The following is a 27,159-nucleotide window of genomic DNA, read 5'->3' on the forward strand; positions in this document are numbered from 1 at the left end:
AGGCCGAGGTGTGATGGGCACACGTGCACATGAGGCCGAGGTGTGATGGGCACACGTGCACATGAGGCAGAGTATGAGTATCTTCTCTCTAATGACCTAATGCAGGCAAAGGAAGACAGTAGAGACGTATCAGACAGTCTAGAATTGTCTCGCTTCCAATCTGCATGCTTAGGAAAAGGAAGCAAGCATTGTCTAAAGAATGAGTTTCCATGTAGAACACACTATGCGGATGAGGTGGTTTGCATGGGAATGGTCCCCATAGGCTCACATATTTGAACGCTTGGTTTCCGGTTGGTGAACTGATTTAGGAAACATTACAAGTGGCCTTGTAGGAGGAGGTGTGTCACTGTGGGACAGCTTTGAGGTTTCAAAAGCCCAGGACAGGCCCAGTCTCCCCGCTCTTCTCTCTCTACCCCTCCCTCCTTCCTTCTCCCTTCCCAACCCCCCACCCCCGCCTCCTGCTAGGAATCAGGATATAAGCTCTCAGGTACTCTCCACTGCTCTTCCTGTCTGCCTGCCGCCATGCTCTCTGTCATGATGGTCATAGACTCACTTTCTGAAATGGTAAGCCCCCAATTAAATGCTTTACTTTATTTTATATGTTGCCTTGGTCATAATGTCTCTTTACAGTGACAGAAAAGTTAACTAGGACAAACGAACAACTAGAATTAAGAAATAACTTTGTCTCAGTGAATTGAGACCAGGCCACAGGTTTTAAAACCATATTATTAGAGTGCATTTCCTTAAGTAATATAAAATGATTTTAAGAATGTTTTTGGAAAAACCTAAGTCCTGAGTATGTCTCAGAAATAAAGAAGCCCATGAGAAAGACAAGTACTGGAGAGGATGGACTGAGACAGAGAGGATGAGGGAGCCAAGCAAGGACAATCTTACACCTCCATCTGCCCCCGGCGCATCTGCTCACAGAGAAGCTGTCTGTATGGGGCGTGAAACTGCCTTGGGGCTAGGGGTTACAGGACAGAAAACTGGGTGCTGGAGAATTTCTTCCTTTTGTACAATACCCCATACATCATTCTTTTCTTTTCAGTCCCTAACATTGAAAGTGCTGAATTCCACTGGGTTACTTCCATCAAAGGGAAATTTAAGATGGATCATCTCTAACTCTCCTAGCTACTGGAGACTTCCTAGAAACAAGACATATGATCATGGACAAAGAAGCCAAGGTCTGTGAACAAGGCCGAGAACCATGGACAGGGCAAGAGCATCCCTAACACTGACAACTGCTAAGCGATCCCAACCAGGAAGTCCCACACAGTGTTAGACGGATGGAGCTGTAAGATGGCATACCACAGCTTTTACATAGCATTCTTCATCCAAGATGAGATGAAGGTGGCCAGCTGATTAAATCTGAAGAAGTATTATATAGACTTCTTAATATGATAAGAGTATTTAGCTAATAAAAAGGATGCCCTTACATGACTTTTTCTTTCTTGAGAAAGCCAGCAAAGTGTATACTATTGCATGACCAGAATGGTGACCATATGGCTGGCCGTGTGATGTAGTTAAGGATGTGAGCTTCTAGCGGATAGGGAGCAATGCTGAGAACAGCTACCGGAAGTAAGTAGTCTTACACTTAATGGTGAGCAGAGATTGCAGACACGGAATGGTGGTCCCAGTGGTCTCACAATCACTGGCAAAATACAAGCCAAGCTGTTACCACTACCGCAGACATGGCCACAAGCTTAGGGTAGACTTTAATATCAACTGGAATGCACAGGGCATGGTGGGCTGAGGAGGGTCAGCATTTAAGATTTCAGTGGAGCAGATCTCTGCTCAATGCGAGAAACAACTGTGTAAGTGATGGCGTCAACAATCAGCTCCTTGCAGGGGCACATTGTGGGCACAAACCTAGGCTTGCCAAACAAAGGAAAGATGGCAACTCTGGATTGACAGAAAACTCACATACCAGACTGTGAGCAGGGCCAGAAAATCTCCCAGCTCTAAAAAGAAATGAAATAATTAATGTGTAATATCTAAAAACAGGCTGGCGGATTATATAAACACTTCACTGGCATCTGCGGTCATATATGACCTATTGACCAGGCTTTGAGCAAAGGTTCACCAAATGGTTTGAGCACTTCAACACATATGGGGTTCAGAGTAACAGAGATAATTACTGGAGTGGGCTCTATGTCCCTCCCCGTTAGCAGTAAAAACATTACATCATTGGTAAACACGGTGTAAGAACAGGATAGCCACCAAGTTTGAAAACACAGATGAATACATAATCAAGTGATCACTATTGCATCATATAAATGTTGAAACAGTGCCCAAGTTTCCAGATTTTATGGACATCCTGTATGATTTTTAGTAAACACTTAAAAGTAGGAAATATTTCCTTAGAGAAGAAGAGCACAAACTCCAGCAGGACTCACTGTGTGCTAAGGCTTTGAAAGGTCTCAGCAGGACTCACTGTGTGCTAAGGCTTTGAAAGGTCTCATCTGATGCCCAGGGAGCGCAGTGTTCCAGATGAGGAAGCAGAGAGTCAGAGCAGTTGACTGTGAAGGGTGACTTGGGGGTCAACTACCAGGAGGTGTACCAGGGCCCGCTTCCTTCACATCTGTATTTCTCACATATGCGTTATGCCCATCTCCTGTAACAGCTTCCATTGGAGGGGCTGCGACACCAATCCAGCCACAAAACCTTCAACCTACAATTGGTCTTGCTTGAAAGATGTGCTGAGGTAAAGGTGGCAGAGAAATGTGCCAATGACTGGTCCAACTTGAGACCCATACCATGAGAGGGAGTCCACACATGACACTGCCTGGGAGGAAGGACTGTAGGAGCTAGAGGGGTCAAGAACCCCAGAAGAACATGGCCCACAGAATTAACTAAGCAAGCAAGGATCAGAGGGCCTCAAAAGACTGAAATCTGTATGGTCTGACCTACTAGGTCCTCTACATACGTGTAATGGTTGTGTAACTTTGTCTTCGTGTAGGACTTCTAACATGGGAGTAGAGGTGTCTCTGACCCTTTGGCCTGTTCCTGGGACTCTTTTTCTCCTGCTGGGGTGCCTCGTCTGGCTTTAATGAGGCCAGGGGCCTAGGCTTATTGTAATTTGCTATGCCATGTTCAGTGGAGATCCCTGGGAGGCCTGCCCTTTCAGGAAGGGAAGTAGAGGAGGAAAGCATCTGGAGGAGAGGGGAGATGAGAGAGACTGGGAGGATAAAAGGCAGGATGTAATAAGTGAGAGAGTAAGGAAAGGAGTGCCATCTCCTCTCCACTGCTGGAAAGACAGGGTCTCAGGGTAAGTAGCCAGATCCATGCCTGGTCTCAAGAGTCCACCTCAGCACTGTGGGAGCTAGGCTGAGCCCCACACTCTCGTCTGATGCTGCCTCTGGTTTAACTGTTCATTGATGCTGGGAATTATCCCAACTTAACAGTCATCAAAATAACCTATACAGCAGGGTGACACTAAAATATCCCAACCCAAACACGAACCACATCTTAAAGTTACAGGCTCTGCTTCCGACCAGTGTCGACTGGTGATTTAAATCAAACAGGCTCCATCTGATACCGCAGAGGGTAAACAAGTGCCGCAGAGTAACTGCTGGAGCCCCATCGTCTGCCTCCACAAAACTGTTCTCTGGCTCAGAAACTACTGTGTTGTAAGTCCTCTTGCTGAACCTCGGGTCCCTACTTGAGGATATGGGCTACAACACTAGCTTCCTTTTGTTCCTGCACATAGGCCCCCAAAACCGCCTGCTTTGATTATGCAGCCAAAGGTAAGCAAGCAAGCAAGCAGCTTTATAGCTGTAAACGCTAGACCTAGGCCTAGGCTGTTCCTGCAGCAGAGAGCAGAGTGCTGGCTATTTCCACGTAGTACATTAACTGTTTCAGGATTGGGTAAGGCTTCATTTCAGAAAACAACCATATTGACCTCTGGTCAGTTACCAGCAAAGCTAAGTGCAAGTGTTTATACACACTTCATAAAACATTATTAATTCAAAGTTTTTGTCAATAAGATTGGTAGTAAATAATCATTTATTAACAATAATTATAATTTTAAAATGGACAGAGCTTCATTTATAGAGAAAATCATGAATTAAGGTATTTATTCTAATATGAGCCAATGAACAAAAGTGTGAAGCCTGAGGCTTGCCAACATTTTAAGTCTTCCTGCAGCAGCACAGACACTTCCAACCACACTAGAGTTTGGATTGTCTGTGGTCTGCGCTCACAATGAGCACAGGCTGGCAATAATTCAGAGTACTGTTACAACAACTTTGCTGCATCTACCAGAGGCTGTGAGAAGAAAGCACTATGGGAGGTCTGATGTCACTATGTGCTTTCAGGGAAAACAAGCCATGTTCCAACTTCCTACATGTTGCTCAAGAGGCACAACTTATCATTTCAGCACAGAACTCCTCACTTAAAACACGAAGGAGTCTGGTAGCTAAGCTCTCATGAGGACTCTGTGGGGTGTGCGCCCAGCCATTCGCATCTTGTACATGAGGAAATGAGGGTCAGAGAGGTCACAGAAATGTCTAACACCACACACATATAGACACTCCAACTCAAATTCACACAACGTGTAAGCTCACATTTCCTGACACCATATAAGCTGCTCTGGGGAGACTATTCTTTTCAGAGAGATCTTATGGCCTAAGGGTTAACACACACACACACACACACACACACACGCAGACACACACACACATGCACACAATACACACATACACACGCACATGCACACACATACACACACACGCACACACAATATGGAGGCTAGACTGGCCTAAACCTGCAGCAATCCCACCACCTTAGCCATCTTAGTGCTAAGACTAAAGGCAAGAACCTGCACGCACAGCTTTTGAAAGTATCATCACTGATTTAACAATAGCTAAATGGCCTGCACTGGTGAACGCCTCCACAAGGCCAGATTGGCAGGCGTAGGTATCTGCCAATAGTCACTGCTTTAGGTTCCTGCTTGGACTATTAACCCAGAGCTATTTATGTTGGAAGAAAGAACACTGGAAAACATTTTGCGACTTCAGTGTAACAGAGCAAGCACCACACTCCAAGGTGGGCTCTTTGAGTCTTGGATTTCTTTCTCATTTGTAGGAAACATTCAAGAATGAAGTTGCTGGCTTGCTTTAGGGGCTCTGCATCACATCCCACACCCAGACACATCCGGGAGATGTATCTGGATTTCAGGGACCATGCAGAACAACCAGCTAGCAGTCATGATTTGCCAGAAATCACCAAGCCCAAAGCCACAGCACACATGCTAAGACACACATCATACAACAGTTACTCAAGACAGCGGCAGACCAGGGAGACCACACACTCACCTCCTTCAGGGAGACTGCACACTCACCTCCTCCTGGGGGGTAGAAGGCTCATGGTGTTCTTGTGATGCAGGTAAAAGTCGGTGGGGAGTTCCCAGAGATGAGGTTTCCCTTCTGTGGGGTGGAAAACACCCAAGAACAGGTTGATGGAATCTTGTCTATCAGCATCTAAAAAGCAAAAATATAGATTTCAGGAAACCCATTACTGATACGGCCTGCCCAGGAGGATATCTCAGGTGACACAGACCCAACTGTAGCTTCTCAGAACAGATCTCTAGGGAAGACACAATTATATTTCAAATTTCATACACACATACACAAACCCAGTCATGCATGTTCTGAGGAGACTAAAAGCCTTGCTTCTGAATGATACTTCCCTCTCATGGCACAGGGGACAGGGGATAGAGACCACTTCTTAAATATTAGCTTAAAAAAAAATCACACAATATTTATAGTGGTTTTATTTTTAAAATAAAAACCTACCCTCGGGATTTATTAACTTAGCTCAAGTAAACTTTACCTAAAAACAAACAGGGCTATGGGGGAAAAATGATCCAATTCCTACAGAAATCCTGCTGTGTGGTGTGACCTCGCCCAAGTCAGCTGTTCACTCGTACTGCTGCACTGCGAATGCCTGCCCTTCCTTCAGCAGAAGTGCTGTCTCCAGCAGCAAGCCCAGCCTCCTCCGCGACAATGAAGACAGCAGCCGCACGTGAACAGCAGCCGCACCCCACTCTTCAGCCACCTCAACACGATCCTCCCACACCATGCTATCAAGTGACAAACCTGACTGGCACGTGTCCTACGTCCTTTTCCTCGTTATGCTTGGCAGTAAACAAGCACACTGAAAGTCTCTTCCCGCCCACCCATCCTTTCTGATCTGCACCTTCTGCTCCCGGCTCCCTTTATCCTTCCCTCTCATTTCCTTCTTGCCATTCTGGTCCGGAAGGCCTCAGTACTCAAGTTTTTCAGAGATTCATAGTATTTTCTTCTAAGAGCTACAGTGAATATATATATATATATACCTGAAATCAGTATTGATATATCTTATCATTTTTGCAAAAGCAAACGAAATGTCAAATATGTACCCCTATGATTAATACTCTATCAGGAAGCATTCCGTTAAACATCACTTACCTTCCAGTCTAAAAGTACTATACAAAAGGGATGTGTTTGTATGCTGAGTGTCAGGGCCGTCTACCGATTTGCTAAGGGAAAACACATGTTACCTGACACAGGCAGCAGCACCACCCCAATTTTTGCCTCAGCACACAGCACTGAAGTGAACACGCTGTTCGTGTAGTAACTGTATTCTCTGTGCTTCTTGAAGAGACTTATGGCACTTGATAATTCATTTCATACAGTGCCCCAGAATAGCTTAATGTCACCTAAAGCAGCTTTCCGTCTCCCAGCCATGTTTTCAATGAGTTCCTCTCACCTTTTAAACACAGAGGAGGTCACAGACGCACCTCCTGCTCATGGGTGATCCTTCACAGACCACTGGGAGGTCCTGAAGCTGCCACTGCTGCTGTCACAACAGAAAGTGTCTCTATGGTGGCACAGTCACCTGAGCTTGGGCTGCAAGGCCACCCTACAAGATTGAGCACTGGCTGGGCACTTCTTGTCGTTGCTGTTGTTATACTTTTTTCTTATGATTTATTTGTTTTATGTTTATGAGTGTTTTGTCTGCACATCCATCTGCACACCAGAAGAGGGCATCGGGTCTCACAGAGCTACAGCTTTAGACAGCTGTGCACTGCCGTGGAGTTGCTGGGCATTGAACTCAGGACCTCGGAAGAGCAGGCAGTGCTCTGAGCCATCTCTCCAGCCCAAGACTTTTTTTCTTTCCTGGCTTTTTTGAGACAGAGTCTCACTATGTCACTCTGCTGTCCTGGAACTCACTATGTAGACCATTTTGCCCTTGAGTTCAGAGACCTGTCTTGCCTCTGCCAAATGTGGTAGCATTTGGTTATGGTCAAGTGAGCCACAGAGGTGGGTCCTCAGTAGAGTGCCACTATGAGAACAAGTGAGTTCCTGCTTTAAAATTATGCTTTAAAAGCAGAGCACCTATGAGCTATTCAAATGCCACTATGAACTAACAAGTTTCATTATTAATTATATTTAAATGACACAGGACTGGATATAATAATTTTAAATTAATTCCCCCCCAAAATATTTGGAACTAAATTATCTGTTATTCTAGTATTAAGTTTGTGATGAGTAGCCTCTTTTGCCAGTAACATAAATAATACTTATCAGTTTCATAAATAGTATTTTGAACTGTTAGGGAGAAAAAAGAAAGAAATTAGATGTCCATCTTGTACCACTTAACGAAACAAATACTAGTGAAATCTAAGAATGGCCCAGATCAACACGTAGTGGGAGCAAGCACAGTAACACTGAAGGACAGAGGCAGAACCAATGAACATATAAAAATCCAGCTTTGCTATTTATCCACAAAGTGTGGACTAAACCACTTCTACCAGAGTGGTAGGACCTGCAAGCTGAGTGTTCTCAGACTCTGCTGAGAGGAACATTAGCTGACCAATCCTTTCTGAGGAAATCCATCTGTGCTGGGTAGAACAGGAATGGCCCCCTTTTGCTGCCTGCAGAACAAGATGGAGAACTTTCAGCTCCTTCTCCAGCACCATGTCTGCCTGCGTGTCGCCATGCTTCCCACCATGACGATAATGGAACCTCCGAAACTGTAAGCCAGCCCCAATTAAATGTTTTTCTTTGTAGGAGTTGCTGTGGTCACGTTGTCTCTTCACAGCAATGAAACTGAAACTACGACAGACAGCGTGCCTGTGGATAACCTTGACTGTCAACCTGACTGGACTGAGAGGCTCCTAGATTAGTGCAGCATACCTGAGTTTGTCTGTGAGGGCTTCCAAAGACTACGGCACCACTTGTGGTGGTAAAAAACAGGCAGTGGGCTTATTTGTAGGAGCAGGTCTCTGGGGACATGTTCTTGGGAACTATCCTGCCTGTCCCCTTCCTGTCCCCTCCTCTGCTTAGACGGGAAAGTGCACCTCCACTACAGTGGTACATTGCTGAAGCACAGAGGGCCAAACAAACATGGACACACCATACAAAGAGATGGGCTTCGGTCAGGCATTTTGTCAGTGGTGAGACTACTGCATTAAGACCCTCAAAGGTATTTCTACCTCTGCCTTAGAAATATGCTTCTATACTTCACCCAAGCAAAGGTAAGAGACTAGCTGTGCTCAAAGACATTTGCTCTGGCGCATCCCAGACACACAATAAAGATAATTAAATAATAGCACATCTAAAGGATAGAGCACCACAATGTTACTAAGCAATCATGTTGTGGAACAACAGTTAGCATCATAAAGCTTATTCACATCATCGAAAAGGGCAAGAGCAGACTGTAAGTCACGTGGGCAACAGAAGTACAATCACGTTTGCCTGAGCATGAGCAACTGCAATCTCTGGGGGTGGGGATTATTTCTTTGTGAGACCCTCTGTACTTTCTAAAATTGACACATAATATGTTTAATTGAAAACAAATCAATCATTCTAGAACCTCCCATGTTCTTTGCTGTAGATACAAGGTTAATAAGAACCTGGCTGTTGGAGTTTTATAATTTAGTAAGAAGCTGGTGTTTCCTTGTGTGTGTGTGTGTGTGTGTGTGTGAGATGGGAGGAGCCAGGGACAGGGTGGGTAGTTAGAGAAAGGAGAAGGTTGTGGTCTACAAACCTAACTGCAAAGACCTGAAGGGAACCAAGCTGCCCCAAACCAGAACAGGGTGGAGCCCAGGGAAGCGGCAGGGTGGTGGCACTGGAAAGAGCCAAGGATTACAGACAGATGGAGCCGCAGCTCATGTTCCTAGGTCATAGGGAGAAATTTGATTTTAAAAGTAATGGAAACCCCAGGAAGTGTCTTCGTTTTTGTTTGTTTTGAAGAGAAGAGTGATAAGAATGATTTAACTTTATTTTTTCATTATTTTTAATTTTTTAAACATTTTATTGACTGTGAATTTCATGTCATGCACCCCAGTTCCACTCATCTTTCTGTCCCTTCCTATCTGCCCTCTACCCTTGTGACCGACCACCCAACAAAAGAACATGAAAAAACAAAACAACTCTTGCTATGAACGCTGTGGTATATCACAGTGTGTCACACAGCACACCGTTTTGTCCATACAACTTTACTGCACTCATTGCAGTGAGTCATTGGTGTGGTTCAAGGCCGCTGGCTTCTGCTACACTATCAATAGTAGAATTTCACTGGGACTCCTCTAAGATACCCTGCTGTTGCCAGGTGTCATAAGGACCCTGCAGCTTTGGATCTGCAGGATACGCCCCTTCACAGGCTCCAGCAGTTCCTAGATGGGGTAGATGTTGGAGTGCACCAGCTCAGAGCCCTGAATCTGGGTCTGTGTGGGTAGCTGCCTCCTGTCCTGACTTAACTTTATAACATATAAGTCACGCTGGCTGAGAGGCACACGTGCCACCATGTGACATGGGTGAGTACAACAACACTTGGTGTGTGGTGGAGAGATGGGAGGGAAGGGAAGTGGAATAGTGTGTGCACTATGAAGAGGGGCAGAACTGGAGGCCTGAGTAGTCTACACTGCCACCTGAGGCCATGGTGATGTCCCGGCCTGTGCCAACATGGAGGCCCATGTCTAGGTCCACAGCCGTGCAGTAGTGGGGGTCTGTGTCCCCTGGCCTGGGGTGTCATGTTGATATCTAAGGGCTATGCAGAGCTGTCTGTGCAGGAAAGCTGGCCCTGGTCATGTGAGCATGGGAGAGCTAGCCCCACCCCTCCCCAGCAGCAGCACTCAGGAGAGCTGCCCCCCATCCCTGGCCAGGACAGTGCTGAAGAACTGGCCCTGACAACATGAGCAGGTGAGAGCTGGCTCAGGTGCAGGACAGCTGCCACCCAAGGCCAGATTGAGGGCTTTGAGCTGGCCCTCCCCCAACATTTACCCCACCTATGAACTGCTGAGCACATGAAGGGGCAGGTCCTACAGAACAAAGCCGCAGGTCCCTATGAAGCAGGGCAACTACAGGAGATCCTAGCGGAGTCCCAATGAGGACCCAGTATTGACACTGTAGCAGAAGCCAGAAGCCTGAACCAGACCACTGGCTCATGGCAATGAACCTTTCAAAGTAAAGATGTTTGGGCAAATGGTATGTTGTATGACACACTGTCTACATTGTCCACAGAAAGATCTTTCTTTCTTTTTTGTTTTGTTTTTATTTATTTTTTTTAATGTTTATTTTTTGTTCTCTTTTGGGGGCGGGTGTAAGGGCACAGGGCAGATATAAAGGGATGAGAAGGTGAGTGGGATTAAGGTACATGATGTGAAATTCAAAAAGAATCAATAAAAAAAATCCTCAGCATAAGCAATTCCTCTGGGGAAAATAAATAAGCCACCCTGCCTACGAACAGCAGCTGAGATAGTAGACTTAGTGATGAGTAAGAGCCACGACGCGGCTACTGAGAGTGCTGCTGTACAAACTGTCTGCTGTGGAGAGGGCTCAGGGGACAGCTCAGTAACAAAACACTTATTTGGCATGTAAAAGCCCTGGGTCTGACCCCACTGTGAAAGGTGGGGAAGGGAGGGCAGAGGAGGGGAGGGTAGGAGAGAGAAGATGGGAGGTGGGGGGAGGAAATAACAGAAAGATTCCATTTGTGTTTAGGACACAGAGTCAACAAGATTTGCTAACACAGGAGACTGTGGGTAAGATCGCTGATAAGGAACCTGAAGGATTCAAGGATGGTTCTTAGGTATGAGGTGGAAAAAATGAGTGGAGAAAAAGGTTAAAGATAATTAAGAGTTTCTGGCTCAGAAACGGTAAGTTTGAGGGGAGTGTGTGTGTGTGTGTGTGTGTGTGTGTCTGGGTATATGTGTTGTTTGGGAGTCAAATCCAGGGCCTTACACATGCTGGGCAAGGGCTCTACCAACAAACCAAACCTCTAGCCTTTGTTCTGTGAGTTAGGGTCTCACTGTGTAGCTTACGCTGGCTTTAAACTTGCTGTGGAGTCCAAACTGGCCTTGACCTCAAGACCATTCTGCCTTAGCGTCCCAAGTGCTGCGATTACAGCACCCCTCGCTCTGCATGGTTCCTCTGAGACTCATATACTAGAGAAACATGGTAGGAAGAGGGTAATCTGGACCTCTGCTCCCTAGTGTCTCATCTAAGAATGTTTTACACTGCATTGTAAAAGGTATTTTGCAAATATAACTGAATTGCTCATAACGACTTCAAGATAACAGGGAAATTATTCTGAATTATCTGTAGTTATGTGAATCCTTTAGAGGCAGAAGAGAAAGTCAGGGGGGATCATATAGTATTCTGAAGGACAAAATGGATTCGGTGTACCAATGAGGGCTATAAGACAGGAGAAGTCACAAGTCACCTCTGGAGTCAGAGCCAGCTGCCCATGAGAACAGCTGCGTGGAATTCTGCCACCAGCCGGGAGGCCAGGAGGCCGGTGCTTCCCACAGGAAAGCTGGGAAAAGCCCGAAGGCCAGGAGGCCGGTGCTTCCCATAGGAAAGCCAGGAGAAGCCTGAAGGCCGTGAGGCCGGGAGGCTGGTGCGTCCTGCAGGAGAGCCGGAAGGCCAGGAGGCCGGGAGGCCGGTGAGTCCCGCAGGAAAGCCGGGAGAAGCCCGAAGGCCGGAAGGCCGGGAGGCCGGGAGGCCGGTGCGTCCTGCAGGAAAGTCAGGAGGCCAGGAGGCCGGTGCGTCTGGCCGGTTAACTGACGACGTGCTGACCTTACTTTCATTTCGGCTTTCTCAGTAGAGAACACACGTGGAATAATGCCGTGGTTAGTCAACAGGAGCCTGAGGTAAGCATGCACATGTGTCTGATTATTATATGTGGATGCCCTGAGAGTAAAAGTACAGAAGGAGAAGAGAGGATGAAGGTTTAGAAATAAAGCAGCCATCCAGGTTCTGGGCGAGATAGTGCAGGGGTTGTGGGAAAGAGGAAGTGTGGGCCTAGACCAAAGTTGAATGGGTAAGAGAGACAGAGAAGGAACCGAGGAATATGGCAACATGGAGACTTCCAGCAATGCAGACATTAGTACAAGAGAGTCCGCTCAGGCAGGCAGAGAGCTGGGGCTGAAGCAGGAGGGAGATGTGGGGTTAGAGAGAGACCGGAGGCTGGATGGAAAACATTCCCAGGCTCTCGTTAACAGAAGGGATGCAGAAGACAGAGAGGGACTGTGAGCAACAACAAGGGTATATTATAGGAATGCAAGAGCAGGTTGCAGCTCGGAACAGAGCAGAGGGCAGAGACCCAAAGGAAGGCAGGCTCTGTGCAGATTTCCATGGTTCCCGCCCTTGGCAGGGAAGAGATGTTCGCTTCCATGACTTTGATGTTCTTGATGAACTGTGAGCCAATGTTAGTGGCTGGGGCTCAGCGTCAGGGAGGAGCAGCCATTCTAGGGAGCTGGCGAAAGGCTGTGCTAGGGAATAGTGTCATAAGACTGCCACACTGTCTGCAGTGTGTTCCTTCCCACCTGAACTGAGAGACAACTTAGAGCTTCCTCTGTCATGTCTAACTGCTGGTGGCACAAGGGGTGGAGAGACTTGGCTTTATCAGTTATCAATGGTTTTCCAGATGCTACGAGGACATTTTTGCAATTGTGTTTTCTGTTATAGGTGAATAGGGTTTACTTCCTAAACTCTGTTGTCATGACGATGACCTCAGAAGGTCATCTCACTCTCTGTGATAAGCGGAAGTGTTCTCCATGCATTCCCCTGCAGGTTCCCTTTCAGAAATAAGTCAGAAAGGGAAAATGATGGGTAGCAGAAGAGTGCCTCCTGGCACTGGGAAATCAGCTCAGTACTGCCTTTGTGATCACCTCTCCCTATGGGTGAGCACGGCAGTTTTCACTTGCTGAGCATGCATTTTACTTTTTGAAATATGTTTGAAGAGAATATGGTCCACTTCTATGCATTTACTACATTTAAGTTATATATATGCATTTTGTGTATGTGTGTATGCATGTGTGCGTGTGTGCATGTTTGTGCACACACACAAGCGTGTGTGTGTGTGTGTGTGTGTGTGTGTGTTCTATTATTAAATACAGCAGGCGGTCTGTTTTTCCCCTTATAATAGGATTTGAAATCAAGATGCTGAAGCAAGATAATGCAAACTTAGCAAAATTTAAATATTAAAAAGGGGGCCGGGGGAGACAGTTTCACAGGGAATTAACAGCTCCTCCTGGCATCTAAGGGACATGCCTAGGTAACTGTGCTTTTCCAGTATGGCATCCTCCACATGCCTGGGAAACTTGTCAGGCTAGAACCCAGCAGATGCTCTCTAGAGACAAATCCCTGAGCACAGTGACATGTGAAGCCTCAAGAACTGTTGCATGTGCATGCAGGCATGTGCATGTGTGTATTTTGAGATAGACCATGCTATTTTTCCCAGGCTGCATTCAAACTCATAGGTTCGACTGTCTTTCTACCTCAGCTTCCCAACTGGGCCCACCAGCCTGAATAACAGTGTCTAGCTTTAAGAACTGTTTTTAAAATGGGTCTAAAAAGAGGTCCAAAGAGTGGTTCACACAGCAACCATCTGTCTATACAAACAAGGCCAAATTCCCAATTATTTAATCTCAGTACTTCAGTGTCTTAATCCTCAGTACCTTCCTGCTCAGCCCAGAGGCGTCACATAGGACTGACTGAAGGAAGATGATTCTACATTCAGCATTATGTAATCCTCAGTTATGACAATATAAGGTGCACGCCCCAGTGACACCAGGCTTCTTAAAATAAAGATGTGTTACAGCCGCGTTACTCATAGAGCCTTTCATAACATCTCACCCTTCAGTTTGCATAACTTGGCTGAACTGTTCTATCTGCACACACTGATCTCTGGCACCAGCCTTGCCCTCTAAACTGTGCCTTTCTTTCTAAATCGTCTACACAGTGACATTCATTTCTGTCTTCTAGTCCTGCTAAGCAGCCTTGGTCCTGAAGTGTCAATCAGGATCCCCACCGAAGGGCAATGAGACAGGAGAGGGGCAGCAGGGTGGACGGGCGCTGCCTCTCGAAGAGCGGTCCTTAACCTTCGTCATGGAGGCCCACACCCAGGAGTGTGCCCCTGCTGCTTACACGTGCAGTCTTCTGTCTCCACAGGGATATGGAAGCCTGAACCCCACAATGCCAGGGAACGTGATCATGCTCAGAAATAACATCTTTGTAGATATAATCAAATTAAGATGCGATCACACTGGGGTACAGCAGGCTCTTGATCCAGTAAGGCTATTGGTGTCCCCATAAGAAAAGGAAAGGGACACACGGCAGAGAACGCCCCAAAGACTGACCTCAACACAGGAATAAAGCGTGTGAGGAGGCTGGAGGTAGAGGTTAAAGGAGAACCCCTGCACCAGTCAACAGACACCAAGGCCTGCCAGCCACCAGCACACAGAAGAAGGGTGGATCTCGTCCTCGGCTTTCAGTGGGAACTGCCCTGCTGTCACTGTTAGACTTCAGGCATCCTGAAAGACAACTGAAAGACAGTGTCTGCTGGTTGTGCTAGCAGGTCAAGCAAAGCTGTGGTTTGCTTCTGATCAGTGGGCACTGGCATGCAATAGGATGTCATTCTCAAGATTAAGTGGTCTATGGGAGACTATCCTGCCAGCAGTCTCACTAACAGGCTCTTTCCATAGCCATGTGTGAAGCAGCAAGTGTCCTGCATTTAGATGCTGTCAACAAACACATGGGCTTGGAGGCGGTTCCTTCCCTAGCTAGTATTTCAAATGAGATTGCAGCCTTCAGACTCTAAGCAGGAAACCTCACCCGCAGCCCCAGCTGTGCCTGGGCCACTGACCCACAAAAGCTGTGGACATTATAGTCTGCTGCTTCACTTTGCCATGTTTCTTTACTGCAGACAAACATAGCCATAGCTAACTCACTTCCATTTGCTCTGGGCCTCGTAAACGTTGAAAATAAATGTTGATGCCTAGGGATGTTTCTCAGGCTCCTATCCCTCCAGATTCTCTTGTGACTCCCTTGATATGAGCACATGCAGCTTTTTACTTGAGAGAAGGCTTCCAGTTCTAACTCCGGATCCTTGGCGGTCAGGGCCTCTTGGTCCTCCCTAGCTAGGGCCCAGGCCAACCCAGGCCAACAATACTGACAGCCTGTTTCCTGAAGGCTCCATCTGGTTCCATTAAACACTCCTGTTTGGTAAGATTTACTCTATGTATGCAGGCAGCTCTCAGCATACAGCACTCTCCTTGGCCATCCCTCTGCTGCAGATCTGGTGTATAACCATCCAGAGTGAACACACGGGATCCCTCCAAGGCAGTGCCTAGAGTCCTCTGAAGCCTTTCTCTCTCTTCACTTGAGGTGAAGAAGTGGGAGTGAGGCACAGGAGAGCCACAACAGTTCATCCCAGAGAACAACTCTACCTCCTCCCACAGCCCCTGAAGGTTCTGTCCCTCTTCTGTTCAAGAGAGGAAATCTCATAGGATCAACACTGGGCTCTTCCTGGAGGAACTCTATGTAGGGAAATGTGTCTCACAATCACTTCAGTCTGTGATATATGGTATATATATATATATATATTGGCGATGGCTTCTGAACAGAGGCAGGATAATGGCTACTGGAAACCTGTACTCAAACGACTTAATACTTGCAGATCATAAAAGTATGATTAGGTGAGTAATTTAATGCTAATGTCATTATTCACTTCCAGCTGACATTCATAAATAACTACTAAGATGTTATCCCCCGTTTGAAAAAACTGATTCAAAGCTTTCCAATGTCTACATTCAGAAACAGTGAAGGAGAAAGAAAGGCACAGGAGGAAGAGCCTAGATGTCCAACCACGCCCGTGACATAGACCCTGCAACCCTGGACGGCAGAGGGAGACAGTGCCCTACTTTAAAACACACAACGTGGGCATAGTGACTGTTGGCAGACTGCTTGCCCAGCAGGCGCAGACTTCTGTGTTTAATCCCCAGCACCCTCTGCATCAGGCATAGCGGGCCCTCCTGCAGTCCCAGCACTCAGGAAGGTTAGAAGTTCAAGGGCATCCTCTGCCGCTCAGCAAGGCTGAGCCAACCAGGGATATGAAACCAGTCTCAAAAGCACCTTAACATGTACTTACGTATTGAACAAATAGTTTCTGAGTACCTTCTAAGTCACAAAGTCCATTTTATTTAAATTTATGAATAATTAAAACCGTATTTAAGTAAAGAGCTAAAAAGAGAAGAGTGCAGGGACCAGGAGAAAACCAGCTGAAATGTGAGAGGTAGGAGCGCCCACTGCCGGGACTCACCCGAGAAGGCATTGCTGTAGTACCGGGACAGGGTCTGCATGATGTCCTTGGAGTGCTGCGTCCACGGCGCTATCTTTCTGTAGGTCTTTACCCGATGAACCAGCTGAGAGCCTCCATACTGCAGGGAAAGTGTGTCTCCATGGTCCTCATAGAGCTCCTCAAATAACCTACGCAGGAGAATGCACAGTAGACACCATGGTCCTCATAGAGCTCCTCAAATAACCTACGCAGAAGGAGAATGCACAGTAGATACCAGGTCTGCTGACTCGTATCCCTAATCCCAGCTACCATGGAGGCTGAGCCATGAGGATCACAAGTTCCAGGCCTGCCTGAACTCAGAGTGAATTCAAAGGCAGCCCGAATAAGTTAGTAAGACTCTGTCCCAGAATGTAAAATGGAGAGAGGGAATGGGCAGAGCTCAGCGATGGAGCATGTGCCCTGGGGACAGTCCCCATTACCAAGAAAAATTAACCCAAATGATGGTACAAGCCATCCAGAAGGCCAGACTTGGGGAAAAGCCTTTAACGTTATGAATTCTTCTGAATCTTTCATGTGGATTTTTCAACAGCTTGAAATGAATGTAAATGTAAAATGTATTGTTTCATACAGAAAACTCCAATGAGAAAATGACGCACCAAAAACATAACTTGCTAAAGCTGGACCAAGCTGTCTCTAGCCATGTCAGAAGCATTCCTATCGTCCACGGTCTGCCAGGATAACTCGATTCCCATGACACCATTTGGTCCTTCTGAGTCACTGTTAAACACATGGTCTTGTTCCAGACAGTGCCTTGTACTATTTGAGCCACCGTAATGGCGTGCCATAGACAAGGTGACTTATAACCCAGAAACCTTTATTTCTCATGGTTCTACGAGCTACAGCATCTAAGATAAACACATCGACAGTCACTGTCTAGCAAAGGCCATTTAATTCAAAGGCGGGGCCACCTTGCTTTGCTATCACGTGAGGACAAGGCTCACAAACATTCCTTGGTCACTTTTAATATGCCATCAATCCCAGGGACAGGCATTTGGCCCTTAGATTTAAGCATGTCCCAAAGATCCCATCCTCTGATACCACCACTTTGAGGTTGAGGATTTCAACATGGACCTAAGGGTGACTGGAACATTCTGACCCCAGCAGACATGCAAGCCATTATACCTTCTGCTTTCACAGAGGCAGTAATCGGCTCAGGAACAGTCATCCCGAGTGAAGACCCTGTCTTCCCTGCCCTGTTCCTTCAGCTCAGCATATGTGTGTAGCAGGAGCTGTGCCACCTATCAGTGCCATTTGGGTTTTAATTTAATCTAATAGTTTGTCTATGTACTTTGAATTTATCTTTAAAAAAGCCCAGTGCTAACGATAATACAAGCAAACAACACAATACCCAATGGCAGTAATACATAAACATGTAGTAGAAATAGACGGGACTTGAATGCTGTCATCCTGCCATAAGCCTCTGAGAAGCTGAAAGTAGAAAGGAGTTCTAAGACCCTTGAGAGTCAAGTCTGCTTTTGTCACTGCTGCCTTTCAACTGGCAGCAGATAAGGATTACCTCACCGCATCCGTATCGAACTGCAGGTTAGGCTTGTCAATCAGCCCTAAGGAATATAGCTGGTACGCCAGGGCACACTTGCCCACCATGAACTGCGCAGTGTTGGTGCGGTCCAAACAGTCCACGCAGTTGGTGCGAAGGACGCCGGTCTACAAAGAGCACAGGGAGGTTTCAGGTCAGGTTCAGACGCCTGGGTTACTTCCCAGCACACGGAAATTCTTCTCTTCAAGTAACAGAGGGAAAGCTGTGGGTGCTAATCCTGCACAAGTACTAACTTTTGGTATAGATCAGAGGTTAAAAGGATAAAGATCAATTTGCTAATCATATAAGGTTATATTTACTGTTCACTTAATGTTGCTCTGACAGTATCATTAAACCAAGTCTATATTTGAATTTACTTTGAAGGCTCAACAAGATAAAGCAAACATCTACTATTTTCTATATTTACTAATTAGTCAAATAAGGATTTTTATCTGATATTGCTCCTCCATTATTCAAACCAACCATTTAGTGGTTAAAGCTATGCATGTATATATGTATCTGTGGTGTGTGTGTGTGTGTGTGTGTGTGTGTGTGTGTGTGTATGAGTGTGTAGTGTGTATGTGTTAGTGCCCACAAAGGTCACAGATGGCATTAGTTTCCCTGAAGCAGTGTCACCCTACAGAAGGGTGGGATAGGATGGGTGCTGGGAACCAACCAAGCTTGCATCCTTTGAAAGAGCAGAAACCCATCATTGTCACAAGCTATGTCATGCTTAAAGCACAGCTAACAAATGGAATGCACACTAGCTTGTTTTATAAAACCAATCTAATCTATTATTTCTATATTCTTGTTTTTAATTTCCCGTAGTAAAAATTTATATGTAGAAAAATGTATAGGCTGTATAGTATCAGCTATACATATTTATATAAGATTTAAACACTAGCAAGAAAGCTTTTAAAAAAATCTTTCCAAGTTATCAATAATTTTGCATCAAATACATCTTCATATTTGCTAATAGAAAACATTACAAAAAGTGAGGTGGGTATGGCGGCAGACACCTGTAATCCCAGCACCTGCGAAGCAAAAGCAGGTAGGTTCTCTGTGAGTTCAAGGCCAGCCTGATCTACAGAGTGAGTGTCTGGCTAGCCTGGGCTGCACAGTGAGATCTGGTCTCAAACGAAACAAAACAAAGCAAAACAAAAACCAACTCCTAAATCCTCAAAAACATGAGCCATCATGGACACAGGTTGCAGTCATTATGAGTATAATATTCTCCATACCTGGAGCCGACCAGTGGGAATCACATGACCTCCAAGTTCATTCCACCTGTGCGTAAAAGCAGATGTTTTACATTCCACTGTCATCCAGTGCTGGGAACTAAACCCAGCCCTGGGCTCCCTGAGCACATGCACTATGACTAAGCCACACCCCAACCCTGTTTTCTATTTTTAAAAGGGGCAGGGATTATGTAATATGTATTTGTAGATTCTAAGAGCTACAGGAATAGAAGGGAAGCTGTGTGACATCAGATAGCTCTGCTCTGTCTGTTAGGTGCAAATAACTGAGACAGGCAGTCACCATACTCAAAGAAAGCTTGGGATGGAAGCATCGTAAGCTGCCCGTGTCCGTCTCGGGCACCCTCTCCGTGCCCGTGTCCCTCTCGGGCACCCTCTCCATGCCCGTGTCCCTCTTGGGCACCCTCTCTGTGCCTGTGTCCCTCTCGGGCACCCTCTTTGTGTTCTTCCTTGACTTGCCTTCAAGCCCAGTCTTTCTCTAGTCTCTGTAACTATGCGCAATTGCAGGCATCTCCCTACTTAGGCCTTCCAGAGCTTCTTCTGCTCCCTGTACCTTAAGAGTCCCTGGAATGCAAACACTGCAATTCTAGCAGAAGGCTTCTTGCAAATGCAGACACTATGTTTCATTCAGACTTCCTCATTCCACCACTGTAGTTAACTATACTGAGAATCAAATGCTGGAAATACACGATATTGGTTCCTTTACATATAAGTAAGGAATGCATCCTTTTCAGAAGCCGCCAACAAAGGAGCTGTGAGCAGTCACTATGGCATGTTGCCAGATTCTACTTTCAGGAAAGTATCCACTGTCAGTCAGAAAGGCTTCCCTGGTCTACTAAACAGCAAACAATGAATTCACTACAGACAAGCTTACTCTCTGTGAGTTGTATGTAATGTTTCTTCTACAGAGTGAATGATACAACTCCTGTGGCTTCCATCTGAAGGGACATAACCAGTGCAGGAGTTCCCAAGCACACAGGGAGTGTTCCAAGAACTGTCCATCCATCCATCCATCCTCTAGTTAGCACACACTTCCTGTGCTTATAATATTTTATTTTAGAGTGTGTGCGTGTGCACACCTGTGTATGTGTGAGTGCACCCATGTGCACACTCATGAGCTGCAAGCATGTGCAATGTGAGTCTCTGTGATGGAGTTGCAGGCACACACAGCCAAGCCTAGGTTCTCACATGGGTGTTGGCCATTCACATGTAGTTCCTCATGCTTATAAGGCAAGTGCTCACTCCCTAAGTCCTCTCCCTAACCCCTAGAATATTTGTACATAGAATACCTTGACTTACGTGTTTTTTGTGTATGTGGTAATGGTGTGTTGGGTGGGGCACTTGTGTACCACACAGTACCCAATAAAAAGGTCAAAGGACAACTTGAGGGAGTCATTTCTCTCCTAATATATGGGGACCGGGGATCCAGGCTAGGTGGACCAGGGATCCAGGCTAGGTAGAAGGTGCCTTTAACTACTAAGCCATTGTGCCCGGGGACTTGCCTACCTCTGCCTCCTCAGTGCTGGGAAGGCAAGCACATGCCACACCCTGGCTTTGTGGTGTGTGCTCTAGGGATTGAACAGCAAATGCTGTGTCTCTCCATCCCTCACGTTAAGATTTTAAGAGTCATACATACTTTTCATCTGGCCGTAAAATACTGCAGTAGGAATCAGGGCGGTTTACAAAGAATCCTGTCTTCTTTACCACGCTTTCTGCAATCACATTCAGCCGATCGAGAACATTACACAGCTTACTGAGAGGGGAAAGCAGGAGAGTGAGAACTTAGTGTCAACACATATTTATTCTTCCATCTAAAGCAAACATCAACAGTAACAGTGCTCGGGGACTTAACTGTTTTAATCTTGTAGTTTATGTAACAGAAACATGGAAATCATTAAGCTGGAAATATAATGTGTACTCAGTAAGTTACAAGCAGTAACATATCAAATACTGGCATATTCCTCACTCTTGGCACCCAACGCTCCTATGAGCCTTTCGCTCCTCAGTAGCTGTCAGTCAAACCCCTGCATAACCAGGCAATGGTTATGACTATGCACAGTACAGTAGCAGGGGAAGAAAAATGGAAACATAAGTTAATATTACCATTTCAAACTACTTAACTAACATGCTTCACGAAGTGGGTACATGTGTGCATGCCTGGTGTACTAACTCTATAAAAGATTCAGGGGGAAAAACACACAACACCATACAAAACAATATGATGATGAAGAGGTCAGCTCAGCTTTGGAAAATTCCACCAGACCCCTCCCCTCCTGGAAGAGAAAGGTCTTGGAGCACTTGCCTCTGGAAAGGAGAGGCTTAATTACATTCCTCAGACCATAGGGGTGAGGGAGGCCCAGACCACATAGACACATTCGGCAGAGCAGAACCAACCCGTGGCCACCTACAGACAAGGGGAGTCCTTGCTACCTCATTCCCTAAGGACCAATCAGTTTAAAAGTCACACCGTTCTGCCCAATTATAGAGTCACACATTATGCCTAATGGCTGCTGCTCTGAAAGCTGTATAAAAAGTCACTGGGCGAGGTCGTTCTCTCTCTCCTTCGTGTACAGGAAGATCCCAGTATGCTGGAACAATAAAATTCCTCTTGCTTTTGCATTGACCCCAACTCAGGGAGTCTCCCGTAGTTAAGGCTCACCAGAGTCTTACAGTGACAGTAAATAAACCCGGAGCTTCTGTGATGCATGGTACACTTGGTAAGACAGCGCAAAGCTCAGTGGGAAAAGGCTCCTTAGATGAGATTAGTTTTGAACCAAATCTTGGCGGTTAAGAGAGGAAACATGGGACAGGGCGGCAGTGGAAGTGAGCGACAGGCAACAGTGGGGTGAGACTAGCTCTAGGGGTAAAGACCAGGCTTTCTCAAACACATCAGCCCCGAACAAGTTTAAGTTATAGCATTCCAGAACCAATCAGCTGATAGGGCTTGATGCACACAGTGAGGAGCTAGGACTTCCTATCCACAGTTGCTGCTTGCTCATCTAGGAGAGAGATGACCCGAGAGTAGAGAATGAAATAGAAAATGGCGACAGCACTGGTGCCCAACAGGAACAAAAGGGAAGAGGTGACAGACTATGCAGGGGGAAAGCCTGACACGTGATGGAAGCACAACATCCTCACTGAAGGAGCTGTATCCCCTAGGAGGCTCAGACAGGCTCTGCCTCTCACTCACCTCTTGGTGTACTTGGCCATGTCCCAGGGGATGTAGACAATGGTGTGCTCCGGGGGCAGGAACTGGTTCAGGTAAGTGACCGCAGCCACCAGCTCTTCACTCAAAATCCTTTCGTGCTTTCTCTTCTCCCTCTCCTTTATCAAAAACATTTGAAATACTCTTTAAATTTCAAGTCTTAAGTGTGGGGCTGGAGAGCTGGCTCGGCGGTTAAGAGCATATATTACTTTTGCAGAAGACCCAGATTCATTTCGCAGCACCCACAGGATGGTTCATAACCATGCATAATTCCAGTTCCAGGGGAATCTTAGGCCTTCTTCTGACCTCTTTGGGCACTAAATAGACACAGTGCACAGACACACATGCAGGTATAACACACATAAAATCAATAAATCTATTCTTAAAAATGGTAACTTGCTAAAATGAAAACAATATAAATTCAAATTAAGGTATCTTCCAGCAGCTCTGAAAAGCCACGGAGGTTGGGTTTCTCTGTGGATCTGGCAGCATCCCCAGTATGCTCCACACAAGCCTGGCCCGCACAGCCACAGCCTACTCTGGTGACAACGCTCACTTATCCCGTCCCAGGAGAGAACCCACCATGCAGCCAGATAGAAATAAGCGTGATCGGGCAAGCAGTCCCCATACAGAGGACTACAGAGTGCTTTTTCAAATCCAACCCATAAAGCAACCGTGCGGTAGCAGGACAGGCATGGACCAGAGCCCTGCCCTGCATGCGTGCCTGCCTGCCTGCAGCTCCTAGGTTACCACACTGCCTCTCACTAATGGAAACTATGCCTATGCTGCTGTGCAGCTCTGAGCCGCCACCCAGTACCCTTGGGCAGGGCTATCACATTTCCTTCGGCTAACAGCAATATATCCATCACATCCGTAATATGGGGTTTAAATGCAACAAAGCATTGGAAGTTCTCAGCAGAGTCTTCAGTAAAAATTAGCTATTACTGTTACCTTCATTGGGCTTTTACTTAAAACGAAGAAAAACTAGCAGAGGCTTAAGAGACTTATAGCACTACTGCTGGTATCAAAGTACTCCTATGCTGTTTTCAATCATGGTGACTGCTTTCCAATTGTCACCAACTGGAAAATAAGCATTGTGGAAACAAACAAGGGCACTTTTTGCACAGCTGAATAAAATAAATAGAGAAATTATGTAAGACATAAGAACAGAGAATTAAGAATCACCCTGTGCATCAGTGGGCCCCAGAGAGGGAGTGCCCATAGAGGGTGGGGTTCACAAGGCAGATGGCAAAGGAAAGCATGAGTGTCCCTCTGGGCAACCCCACACAGCAGCCGTGGGAGAGGCGGACAGCCTGGCTGTTATCCTCCGGCCACAGACATTCCTTGATGGTTTAACCACAACTCACCAAGACCTTCCTCCAAGTGAAAAGAAGAACATCTGCTTTATCCTGTTAACAAAATAGCTGATGACAGGGCCGAGGTGGACTCAGTGGCTGGGCTCTCGCCAGGCATGTGACAGGTCCTTGGTTCGAGCCTCATCATTAGCCAAACAAATGAAGCCTTAGTCTGATGACTTGCTCTAAGAGATGCACACACATTCCAAGTATGTGCTAGTCCGTGCTCATTAAAAGTCTTCATTAAAACATTGTCTTAATAAACTCAAATATTGCTTCATTTTTTTTTAAAAAGCCACATATGAAAAGACTTTCTTTACTGTTCTGTGAAACAGCAGCTTAATCTCTAATTACTCTCTAGTTTGATCTCTGGTGATTGTCAGACCAACATCAAACTACAATTTTAAATCCTCTTGTGGCCTCGAGTATTCAAAGTAAACACACAAAGCAAAAAAGCTCGTGGGAACAGAAAGGTGAGGAGAGAACCCTGCTGATCCTCGCGTTTAGCCTGCAGAGAACCTGGATGACCCTCTGCTTGGCCATAGCCAGGAGAGAACCCCAGGGACAATCCTGCAATTCTGCCTGTGGAGAACCAGGACTGTTGGGTTGGTGAGCTATAAGAGGCAGCCTGGTCCCTGGTCAAGCTCAGGCTTAAAACAGTGGTAACCCAGCAGGTGGCTGTAGCCTGCAAGGAACAATAGATGGCAGTACTGTTTTTCCATGCTCAAGGGCCCCTGGCTCCTGTCACATAGCTACAACCCCCAAGTCCCCCGCCCACCCCCAACCCCCGTAGAGAAGTCTGTGGCCATCAGCCACATAGGAGCAGCACCCCAAGCCCTCCCACATGTAGATAAGGTATTTGCAAGCTCTCACACCAAGCAGGAAGTACCTGCTGTCAGACCCTGACCCACCCCAAAACTGTACATGAGGATCCTATCCAGAAGGAATAAAGGTGTGAGAACTACTCCATCATCTGAGAGCTTCTGTCATAAGAGCTGTCACTCTGCCACTTGGGAAGAGAATGCTCTCCTGAAGTGCCACCACAAGCTCCCCTGCACTCCTCACTGGCTAGGTGGTCGCTCATTGGCCCAGCCTGGCCTGACTCAGTGCAGGGTGACATAGAGCAACTTAGACAGCAATGGCGAAGACTGAGGTGGAGCCAGCTGCAGCAGCAGGGGCAGCAGAGATGACTCCCGCTTCCTGCTCACACTCTGTCCCCTTTGCCTGAACCCTCATACCTGGCAGAGCCAGAGATCTCTGTGGAAAACCTCCAGGACACTGGCCCACACAAGACAATCCTCAGCTCCACCTGCCTCTTGCTCCTTAGTTCTCGACCATCTTAAAGGTCGCATGGCTGAGCAGGCTCCTCCTATGACAGGAGACGCCTTGACCACTGGGCTGTGAGGGCAATCACGGACCCCTCTTCCCAACAACCTAGATACTGCACTGCCTACTTCAGCTGGAACCCCTGACTCTGTACTTGGGTTTGCACAAGTGACTGGTGAGTGTCTAACACAGGGAGACTGCAGTCCACACTCAGAGCACACGGATGGACTCACACCCTATGAAGAGCCAGGATATCCAACTGCACATGTACAGGTCATCAATGTGTCCACTCTTGGTCACTTCCAATCACCCTTCCTCATGCCTTAGACCCCCCCCAGCCTCTTTACCTGCAAATACCCTACACCTTTCGCAAGCAAGGGAGCTCTGGAGCTGGCTCTTCTGTCTCCACATGCTTGGCCACCTTGTAAATAAATATTTTTATAAAACTCATTTCAAACTGCACTGGCAGATGGCAGGGAGGCAAACCAGGCTGAGTTCAATTATAGGCATTAAGTAGCATTTTTAATGTGCATAATTAACACAGGATTCCAATCACTGTAGATATTCAGGGTTCTACTTACAAGAACTTTTCAATTACACACAAGATCCACTCATCTAGAGTTAGGTATTTGTTCCACTAATAGCTCATCATTCACTGCTTTACTGGGAATTTGCTTCTACACTAATAAGCTATTCACACTGGAAGAGCACTCACACTTACCACCATTTGTACAATGCCAGGGACTGAACCCAAGGCCTTACACATGTAGACAAGTGCTCTACCGCTGAGACACATCTATCCCCACCCTCCTTTTACTTTAGGACAGGGTCTCACTAAGTTTGTCAAGTACACTAAAATTCACTCTGCAGCATAGCTAGGCCTTAAACTTGTGATCCCTCTGCCTCTGCTCCTTGGATAGCTGAGATGATAGGCCTGCACCACCAGGCCTAGCAACAGATGAACAAATGTTTTCGTTAAAGTTTTCCACCTTAATTTTCAAAATGTGTGCATTACTGCTACTTTTCAATACCGAAAGTTAAAGATTATCCAGTTCCAACTTCCATTACCTGAAGCAGACAGGGAACAAGAGGTGACTATACAACTTCTGCATTCATGAATAAGTATGTGTGGCATTAACATGTAAAGACAGTTGTGAAGCCAGGCCTTAGCTGCGGGGATCATGGAAACCGAGAGGACATGGCTGCCTCGTTCTCTCCCTCCTCTCCTTTGATTGGTTTGTTTATTAAGCTAACATTTGCTAACCAAGCTCTCAGAATAATCTCACATACACTATATTGTTGGCCACTGCTGTGCATTATGTGCATATATATATATATATTATAGTAAAACCTGTATATTGATGCTTTCACGGTCTTCTCAGCCACTAGCTGACGTGCTTTTAACTTACTTGGGTACTATGGTTATAAATAAAATTGACTGGGTGGCACTGCCCTCTACTGACCTGCACATCCAATTATGCACACTCCCTGGACGGACTAGTCAGTACTCTGATGGAGAGGTGAGGGGCAATTACACCACCTTGCCTGGGCCCCTCACAAGTCCACCCAATTCTTGAACCAATGAAGCCTTTTGGTTCTGTTGCCACACTGGTTTGTGGCTCTTACAGACTGTCAAGTAGGTGGGCTGTATCAAGGTGAGGGTGTAGTCCTTTGATCTGCATCCTTCTTAAGGTGTGGGACTAAGGAATTTAACGTAGATCCAGTTCACACAAGGAAATCAGGAGCCTAGTAGACTCAGTCACCCTCTTCCTTCAGAAAGATCAAGTACCCAAGGCAAGCCCGGAAGGAGTGGCGGCAGAAGCTAAGACCAAAGAACAGCAGCTCAGACACCTC

General features: G+C 46.4%; 1 protein-coding gene across 1 annotated transcript in view; it reads right to left on the reverse strand.

Moving 5' to 3' along the window:
* Window positions 1-27,159, reverse strand: part of Fig4 (FIG4 phosphoinositide 5-phosphatase) — a 92,908-nt gene that overhangs the window by 39,533 nt on the left and 26,216 nt on the right. Inside the window, exons 9-14 of the mRNA XM_031348426.1 lie at window positions 22,610-22,743; window positions 21,056-21,172; window positions 19,405-19,450; window positions 18,143-18,291; window positions 16,588-16,754; window positions 5,342-5,480 (exon numbers count right to left, since the gene is read on the reverse strand). Of these exons, the coding sequence (XP_031204286.1) occupies window positions 5,342-5,480; window positions 16,588-16,754; window positions 18,143-18,291; window positions 19,405-19,450; window positions 21,056-21,172; window positions 22,610-22,743 (752 nt within the window). The remainder of the gene's footprint in view (window positions 1-5,341; window positions 5,481-16,587; window positions 16,755-18,142; window positions 18,292-19,404; window positions 19,451-21,055; window positions 21,173-22,609; window positions 22,744-27,159) is intronic.

This window comes from Mastomys coucha, unplaced genomic scaffold (assembly GCF_008632895.1).
Source record: "Mastomys coucha isolate ucsf_1 unplaced genomic scaffold, UCSF_Mcou_1 pScaffold3, whole genome shotgun sequence".
NCBI lineage: Eukaryota > Metazoa > Chordata > Mammalia > Rodentia > Muridae > Mastomys > Mastomys coucha.